At 40.0% G+C, this 9520-nt stretch overlaps 1 protein-coding gene across 1 annotated transcript in view; it reads left to right on the top strand.

Moving 5' to 3' along the window:
* The window catches only part of LOC102383253, a 95961-nt gene that overhangs the window by 51164 nt on the left and 35277 nt on the right, over positions 1-9520 (top strand). Inside the window, exons 9-11 of the mRNA XM_006015953.3 lie at positions 1292-1453; positions 2909-3068; positions 6385-6438. Coding sequence (XP_006016015.1) covers positions 1292-1453; positions 2909-3068; positions 6385-6438 — 376 coding nt within the window. The remainder of the gene's footprint in view (positions 1-1291; positions 1454-2908; positions 3069-6384; positions 6439-9520) is intronic.

Here is a 9520-nt window from a genome sequence, read left to right as displayed (position 1 = left end):
CCCTACAAGACCACCTTTTCCAAATCGCTAAATCTTTTTCCAAATCTTTTCCAAATCAATTTGGATGTTTCAGATCGATTCAGAGCTTTATATGGGTCTCCCCATTCGATTCGGATTCGATGATTTGGCCACCGAATTGGGCAAATCTTCTCTGAAATGAATAGACGACTGAAGCTTTGCACACCTCTAATAACTATTTATATATAGAGAAATATATTTTTCAAAAAAAAAGGTTGAACAGTGGGGAGCAGCCCCAGTCTGGCAGGCTGACCACGCAGGCCCCTTTGTGCCAACCAGGGCTGCTCTGACTTGGCTCAACGTGCTGTGCTCCTGGTTGCACATTCAAATGGCAGTGAACTCCAGAGTTTATTACTCCCAGGTACATGTTCAAAGAGCGCACCCAGGAGCAATAAACTCTGGAACAATAAACTCCAGAATTTATTGCTTCACATTAATTGCATGTGTAGACGTTCCCAGGTTGTCATACTGGGACAGTAGTAACAGGGTTACATCATAGAGCTTGTTTATTTTCTTTCTTTTTCTTTTTTTGATATTTTTATTTGACACCTTTCTCGGTGTTCTTGGAGGTGTTCTGTCAGAGGCTAGAATTTGATATACCTACCTTACAATTCCTAACCATGATATTATGAAATTCTGATGGAAGGGCCAATTGAATGCAACTTTCAGTGTCATTTTTTTCTTTCAATGTATGTCTACACTCTGAGCATTGAAAACCATGTTCAAATGATAAAAGATAAAATCACAGAACTGGAAGGGGTCTCCTGGGTTATTCAGTTTAGTCCCTTGCTATTGCAGGCAAACATATATCCTATCACCCCTTACATTGTGTTGTAATGAAGATCTTTAGGCCTCACAATACTGAGAATTTTCCAAAGAATAACTTCCTCTCTTTGAAGATAAAACCCCATATCTCTTTCTTTCCCCAAAAGACACCCCATCACTATTTTAAATGCAGGCTGTGTTAAATAATTTTTATTTCCAGTGCCAGTATTTTATGCAATATAACCTTTAAGTCCTCCGGCACCATTATAAAACCACATTACATATACAGCTTGTTTAAGGGAAAATATTGAGAAAGTTATATTTTTCAATATATGGTACATTCAAAGATACTTAAATTCAAGTCTTTGTTCTGAATTCACTGTGGATTTTATAAGGCAGCTCATGCCCTTTTTTCAAGAAACCTGTTTTAGTCCACAAAACATTTTCTTCTAAATTTTCAAATGATATAATTCCATTCTTCTCAGAAAGTCTATTTTTTCCAATACAGTATCAAGCAGAGGGAAGGAAATTGAATCATTTCGCCACCGGACACTCAGGTCATTCAACTGTGGCACTTTGACCACTTATCCTGACAACACTTCCTTTTTGAGGAGAACATCTTATGCAAAGACGCTGAAAGAAATGGATAGTATGGCTGCAAAATCAGATGGTAATAATTACGTATGTTCTTACTTGCTAAAAATATACCTACATTCGTCTTCCTTTTGAATATTCTGCTTTCTTATTTTTATTATGGAGCATTTAGATGTAATTATAGAGGTTTATGAGATTTTTATGGAACACAGAACAGAAAAGCACTTGGTTCCTGTCCTCTCAGGTTTTTAATAGGTTAGAGAGAGGTGAGGAAGGAATGGGAAGGTGAAAAAGGAAAAAAAAATATTATATGTGGAGTTTGGGGGCAGAGAGGTAGATTGAATTTGAGAGTAATCAGTAAAAGGTGATAGCTGCAGTACTTTGCAGATAGCACAGCTGCAAATGCTAGACAAATGACTGATTTTTACCTTTTATTTTTATTTAGCACCTTAAAGCCCATGCTCGGTTTCTTGCTAGAAACATCTAAATTCACCGAAGCACCATAATCCTTTCAGAGTGAGGGATCAGAAAGGGTAGGGGTCCTATATACAGAATAGAACTGGTGAGAAGGACTCTTACCTTTTTGCAGCTACCAAGTTAATATAACTTGTTTTATGCTTAAACCATACCCAATAATTTTTTTTAGCAGGATGAGGACAAGGAAAAATTGTTGTTATTTCAGTGTAAATTTTAAAAAATGGCTCTTTTTAATTGTTTCTTTTGGTGAAAGAAAATGATTCTGTGGTTGGCTTCTCATTCCCCATGTTATAAAAAAAATTCCTCAGCGTGAAGGTTTTGACTTGTATAAACAAAATAATCTTTTGATGCTAAGTGCTTGGGAGCCAGTGTGTGTGTGCATGAACATACATCCACCATCCTGGTCCCAACCCTCCAGCTCAGTTGTCCTTTAGTTTCTCTTCCAGATTGCTGGAAGAGTGAAGAGCCCTTTGTCATAGTCAGGTAATGTTGGAAAATGCTGTTCTGGCAGCACCTGAATTTCGTACATGGAGAGTAAGAGATCTATATGTAAATGGTCTTTTCTGGGTTCAGATTCTAAACTTAGGATGTGACCTGCCTTGATTTACATACAGCTCATGAGATTAAAACACCTCAGTTTTTTAGCAAGACCTGTAAGAGGTAAGATTTAAAATTATCATATCAGGTTGTTTAGATTACAGTTTCAGCTCTGGAGTATATGCTAAAGATTTTGATGCATCAGTGCTTGTCTCGAGCAGTGGGAAAGGCAAGCTAAACTTCATAGCTTTTGGTGTAATAATCTAATCATCACCAGTAGGTGTCATTGTGCTTACATTTAGATTAGATTAGATTAGAAAACACATTCATATAAATGCAATTGGCGCTTTAATTAATACTATGAAATTAGCAATGGGAAAAATGTCTTAGTTTAGTGCAAAGGTTGAATGCATTCAGAATTCTATGAGAAAATACACAATACGATTAGTATTTCACCCTTGTTGAACTAATATTGAGGTGTGAAAGTGAATCTAGCACATGGCTATATATTCCCTAGATAGCAAGATCTCAGAGAGGATCCTAAGACTCACAAAGGCAGCTTCAGAATGGTCAGAAAATCAGGAATCCCATAGCTCTTTGAAAAAAAGACCAAATATGGCAGCAGCTGAAGAAGCAGCAACACCAGAAGCAGCATCAAAATCCATTGTCCTTGCATGGTAATAATCCCTTGTTTATGAATATGAAGTGAGGTTAAATGCCTTTAGAGATAACTGAAGCGTAATTGTATTGCTACTTTCCTTTTTTATAAGAACCTATTCCACCAATTAGCCATTTCTGGAAAATAATTAGCACAAAGGTGTATGGAGCCTACTCCTGATTGCTGTTTTGTGTGATTTTGGTCTTGAGGTGAAGACGATGGTATGTTACAAAAGTAGACATATTACTGATTTTTCAGGGACTTAAGCAAGGTGGTCCTCACAGGTACCCAATAAGTGGAATAGGATCTGTTCCAGAGATCTTATGCAAAGATCTCAAGTGCTTTACAAAAAAAACGCTGGTTTCATCAGTCAAAGTTTGTAGATGGGAAAATGAGGCAGAATTGCTCTGACTTGCCCAAGGTCACACTACAGAAGCAAGAATATAATTCTGATCTCTTGCTTCTGCCCATTTCTTTGTACACTAAATAAACTGGCTCTTGAAATAAATTCTGCCCTGTGATACAGGCACAAAATTACTGCGCAGTAAGTGTCACCATCTACATGCAGTTGCAGAGCTGGGGCTGGGAGATGATGATCTCTTAGCTCCCTGCCAGGGCAGGGGAATGTTGTCCGAGGGGCAGGGAGCAATCTCCCAGTGCCTGCCATGAGACAGCTGTCTCCTGTCCCTATGCTCCCTGCCAGCCCTTGGGCTAGCATGTAGGGGGAGCCTAGAGTTCCCCCTGGCTGGTGCAGGGCCAGTTGGGGCAAGAGCACACTGCTGCCATGAGCAGCAAATCTGCTCCCACTTCCCCACACATGTAGATTCCTGCCCAGGCTGGGTGTGCTGTAGAATAAATTATTCTACACTAAACCCACCCCAGAGCATTTGCACACGTAGACGTGCCCAAAGGCTACTACTGTCTTGATTACTAATAAATCCTTCCTCCCTATGTGGCTTTATCATACTGCAAAAAGACTAGGTAGGAACGTAGCCGGTAGATGGGTAGCCAGTGGGAGTACAAAAGATGGGCTTCTGTGTCATGGTCTTGAAGCATCACAGAAGATCCAGAATCCACAGTTGTTGAGTACATTGTCCTATTGAGCCATAGGACATAAAACACCAGCCCTTCTTATGTTAAGTATAACGTGAGTTTTGATCCTGTCTTGGAAGATCACTTTTAAACTAGGAATATGAACCCTAAAAGCATCTATCTAAATGGATAATATATGACTAAAGGATGGCAGGGGGAGAGTGTTTATATCAAAATTTTAAATAAAGTCAGGGACTCAAATTTTGGTTTTAAGATCTTCACCTTTGAAAGTTAAGTTCCAGCAGATGTGAGTGTCTTTTAAATAATTGTTTTCCTGAGAGAATAACGGTACGTATTTATAGCCTTTCCCTAGTCAAAGTATTGTACAACATCAATTATTGAGAAGACCAAAAAGCGATGTAAATCTTGTTTTAGATAGAGGGATAAGTACAAAATTGATGGAAGATTGCAGATGGAGAGAGAGGACTGAGAGAGAAGAAAATAAAAGGGAAGTTAAAGGAGGCTTGAAAGAACCAACACAAGCTGAAAAGAGGAGATAGATTCATTGGAATTCCTCAAGAAGCTTTTACCTAGCTCAGCAGGGTTTAAACATTTGGAAACAGTATTAATACTGTGCTGTATCAGACTGAGCAGTTACTGGGGAACTGAAAAGCATCATGACTTAGTTGCATATCTTGGACAGCTTCAGAATATCTTTTTTTTTAGTTTCTCTTAGCAGAGTTTCAAAGCAAGTGTTAAGCTACTGAAATTTTAGACTTCCTTCCCCAATGAAATTCTGGCTCTAGTATATAAGCAACCTTCTCAATTATGTATTTGACCTTATTAGTACCATTTCCTATTCCAGAAGTAAAAGAACACTAATTTTCTGCTGTCAGTGTTCCTTCAAATTTACAAGAAAGTCCTGTGAAGAATCACTGTTTCTACACCTTTGGTTTCTGGTATCCTGAATGAAGAAAATACTGGAGTCCAATAAGTTCTAACCATTCACCTACTTTTTTCTATCACTTAAATAATCATTTAGGCATTCTTGGATTAATATTTCTGTTGTTCTGGCTTGGTTGAGTTGATGTATGGGAGCAATTTGTTAGGGCTTAGTGTTTTGTAGGGACCAAAACCATTGTAGTACATTAGGGAAGCAGGGTTTGTGAGAATGTGCTGGAATTAGCAGAGAGAATATGGTGTAGAAGAGAACAGGATTAAAGAACAAGTTGGGATATAACCTTTGGAATGAGGCTAGGACCAAGTTTTTTTCAAATGTTATTTTGGAGATTTAGAGGAGAGTAATTGCCCTCTCTGGCAGAGGAAGGGCTGATTGTATGATAAGAGGTGAGTGTATATTATTATTTTGCTTCCTCCTTTACTGCCTCCTGCCCAAAAAGCCATCCAGGAATCACCCAAACCAATTTCACCTTCTGCTGGGTCAAGTTACAGGCTTATTTCTTAGAGTAGTCTGTAGGAACTTTTCCAGCTCCACCTGAATCAAAACTGCAAGCTGTTTGAACACTCTTCAGGAGATGACTTCAGATTTATGGAGCAGTAATTGCTTGTCTTCACTGATGGGACCTCTGTGTTTTGTTACTCTTAAACATTCAGTCTGAGCAGGGAGTACCAGAAGTGTAGCAGGGCAGCCCTGCTGGATGATGACTATTTTTGCACCGCCGCCTCCATCTCAAAAAAGTGGCACCCACGGCTGCTGCTCAGGTCACCACCCCCTCAGTTATGCTACTGTGGTGTACCCCTTTTACCTGTACTCTGTGTCCTGGACACATTTTCAGTCACCACATTTTCATATGCCATGCACAAAACCACATATCTCCCTTACTACAGATACTTTTAAAGAAAAAAGGTTAATTTTAAAAAAGCAAAAAGAAAAAGAGGTATAGGTTGTAGCTGTGGATATAGGCAGACAAGGCTCTTAAGGAAAGTCTGATATCTTTTATTAGACCAACTAAAATAGTTGGAAAAATTCTTTGTAAGCTTTCAAATACAAACACCCTTCATCAGAGTGAGAAAGCATCTGCAGTTGGTCTGTGCTCTTCCTAGATGGAAGAGAAAATAAAAAGGCTCATTTTACTAAAGGCGAGATATTGGAATTCATAAACTTAGGCTTCCGCTTCAACTTTTTCCTTTGCTTTCCACTGTAAGAGTGAAACTAAGTAGTAAAGTTCAACATGACACTTCAGGTAGAACATTGCTTCCTTGCAGTTTTAATATTAAAATATACTGAGTTAATAATAAATGGATGAAAATTATCTACAGCACTTTTTATTTAATTTCTCTAGCAAGAAGAATCCAAAGCCAAATAAATATGAAGCCAGAAAGAACAAAGTCAAAAAGTAAGGTTTCTTTATAAGTATCGCGGCAAACAGTAGCTATGATGTCTTTCCTACTTAATTAAACCCATTTTCCATGGGACAGAAATGCAGTTGTTTTTTTCCCTTTCTCAAACTTGGCTGAGTGCTAACTGTATAAGATGTTTTTTGTTTTGTTTTTTTAAATTTTAATCTGTTCTGTGTGTATGGAAGTCTTCTTGTGCCTGTATATTTTATGGGAGAGTTTCCAAAATGAAACTATTGGGTGTTTGATTATTTGGTCATTCCAGTTACATGGAAAACACCGGCTTTTCATGAAATTTTCTGGGCAAAAACCTCATCCTCTCAAGTCCTTAGGTCACTGTCCCCCACCTGCCTAGATGCATAGAAGTCAACTCTGATATACCTTGTGTATATGTACCTGGTGGAGTGGAATTAGTTCTGTAATGAGCTAAAATAAATGAAAAGGTCCCTCTGATAATTACAGTATATGTCACATGAAATCTGTCTACTGGGTTATTGCTATTTTGAATATAATTCAGTAGCTCCCAGATGTGCAGCTTATACCAATTTACTTTCTATGTATTTACAAAATAGCAATACAGAGAAGTCTTTCCCTTCCTACCTCCAACTCAGCTAGTCCTCTCTGTTAAAAAAAAAATACTACAGAAGGTATAGAAGCAAAGCTGTAGACTACATCTACAACGGGACCTAGCTATTGCAATGCATGCTTTTTACATGCTCTCTCTCCCAGTGGAATCCTTGGCCCTAATTTAGGCCCCCAGGAGCCCAGCTCAATGCAGGAGGAGGGTCGGGTGCTTAAGAATGGGGTTCACAAAAGCCAGGAAGCTGAGCAGGTAATAATCAGAAATAGTCAATGGGAAATGCTGAGGAAAGGGTAAGGGTTTAAGGCCCACTCCTTAAAGGTAGTCAGGCAGCTAACTCCAAGCAGAGGGAGTCACTTATTTGTGCTTGGAATTTTCCTCTGTGAACTCTCATCAAGAGTTAGGTGTATAAAGTTAGCTTCTTGGAGAGGGAGGCGTGGGGAGTGAACAGTTTAAGTGAGAGGCCTGTTTCAGATTTTGACTTTGCCTGGGGTAGGGTTTAAATCTCTCACACCCAGGAAAGTATTCTAACCACCAAACCATTAAGTGTGGTAGAATAAGTCTTAATATCTCCGGCTGAAGCAGTTCCACTCTGCGTAAATAATGCAGTAGTTATTAAAGTGGAGATTTGAACATGATTCTCCTATATCCCAGATGAGTCCTATACACACTGGCCTATAGAATCACTTCCTCATTTTTCCTACCTTCCTAGCTCAGTGAGTACTACCATTCACACAGACAGGGCATATCTACGTGTGTTGCTATGGCGATGTTGTTACTGCACCATCATTTAGTACTTCCTTTTTGAAGTACTAAATTACAGTGCAGTAACATCATTTAGTACTTCCTTTTTGAAGTACTAATGTACAGTGCAGTACCAGCCTGTACTGCGCTGTAAGCATGGTGCATGGTTATTTTTAGCAGCTACTTCACCATAGCGGTGGGCTATAGTCACTATGGTGAAGTAGCTGCTGGTCACGTGTAGATGCCTGTGGATGCTACATCACCGTAGTACATTGCTGTGGTAATGTAGCATCATATGTAAACATGCTCACAGTGCAACATAGTGAGATGATTGAGTTCAAGATCTGAAGGAAAGGAGGAAGGAGAGCAGCAGAGAAAGGACTCTGGAATTCAGAAAAGCAGACTTTGACTCACTCAGGGACCTTGTGGGCAGGAATTCCTGGGAGGCCAGTCTGAGAGGGAAAGGAATCCAGGAAAATTGGTTGTGCTTTCAAGAAATCTTTTGAGGGGGTAGGAATGAACCCTTCTGATGTGCAGGAAGACTAGCAAGTATAGCAGAGGGCCAGGTTGGCTTAGTAGGAAACTCTTCAATGAGTTAAAACACAAAAAGGAAGCTTACAAGAAGTGGAAACTTGGACAAATGACTAGGGAGGAGTATAAAAGTATTGTTTGGACATGCAGGGATGAAATCAAGAAGGCCAATGTGCAACTGGAGTTGCAGCTAGCAAAGGACATGAAGGGTAAAAAGAAGGGTTTCTATAAGTATGTCAGCAACACGAGGAAGATCAGGGAAAGTGTCACTCCCTTACTGAATAGGGGAGGCAACCTAGTGATAGATGATGCAGAAAAGGCTTAAGTACTTAATGCCTTTTATTACCTCAGTCTTCACCAGCAAGGTCAGGTCCTAGACTACTGCATGTGGCACCACAGTTTGGGAAGGAGGTGGTCAGCTGACAGCGGCAAAAGAACAGGTTAGGGACTATTGAGAAAAACTGGACATATATAAGTCCATAGAGCCAGATGCAGTACATCTGAGGTGCTGAGGGAGTTGGCTGATACGATTGCAGAACTGCTGGCCAATACCTTTGAAAACTTGTGATCAGGACAGGTTCCCAGTGATTGGAAAAGGGCAAATAAAGTGCCCATCTTGAAGAAAGGGAAGAAAGAGGATCTGGGGAACTACAGACTGGTCAGCCTCACTTCAGTCCTTGGAAAAATCATGAAGCAGTTCCTCAAGGAATCTGTATCTAATCACTTGGTGGAGAAGGTGATTAGGAACAGTCAGCTTGAATTCACCAAGGGCAAGTTATGCCTGACCAACCTGATTGCCTTCTATGACGAGATGACTGGTTCAGTGGCTGTGGAGACAGCAGTGGATGTGAAATACCTTGACTTTAGTAAGGCTTTTGATGCGGTTTCCTACAACATTCTCACAAGCAAGCTAAGGAAGCATGGGTTAGGTGAATGGACTGTAAGGTGGATAGAAGCCTGGCTGGATCATCAGACTCAGAGGGTAAGAATCAATGGCTCCATGTCTAAGTGGTAGTTGGTATCAAGTGGAGTGCTCCAGGAGTCGGTCCTAGGGCCAGTTTTGTTCTATATCATCATCATATATCCCCTGCCTATAAGTTCATCACGGGGGCACAGAAGGGAATTGGTGAGGTTTTATTCACCAAGGCACCGCCAGGGGTTACAAGAAATAATGGCCACAAGCTAGTGTCGGGAATCAGAGCAGCCGGCCGGCAGCCGCCTTCTGA

This window comes from Alligator sinensis, unplaced genomic scaffold (genome assembly GCF_000455745.1).
Source record: "Alligator sinensis unplaced genomic scaffold, ASM45574v1 scaffold297_1, whole genome shotgun sequence".
Lineage (NCBI taxonomy): Eukaryota > Metazoa > Chordata > Crocodylia > Alligatoridae > Alligator > Alligator sinensis.
Note: the sequence above shows the minus strand (reverse complement) of the source record. Positions and strands in the feature narration are given on the sequence as shown.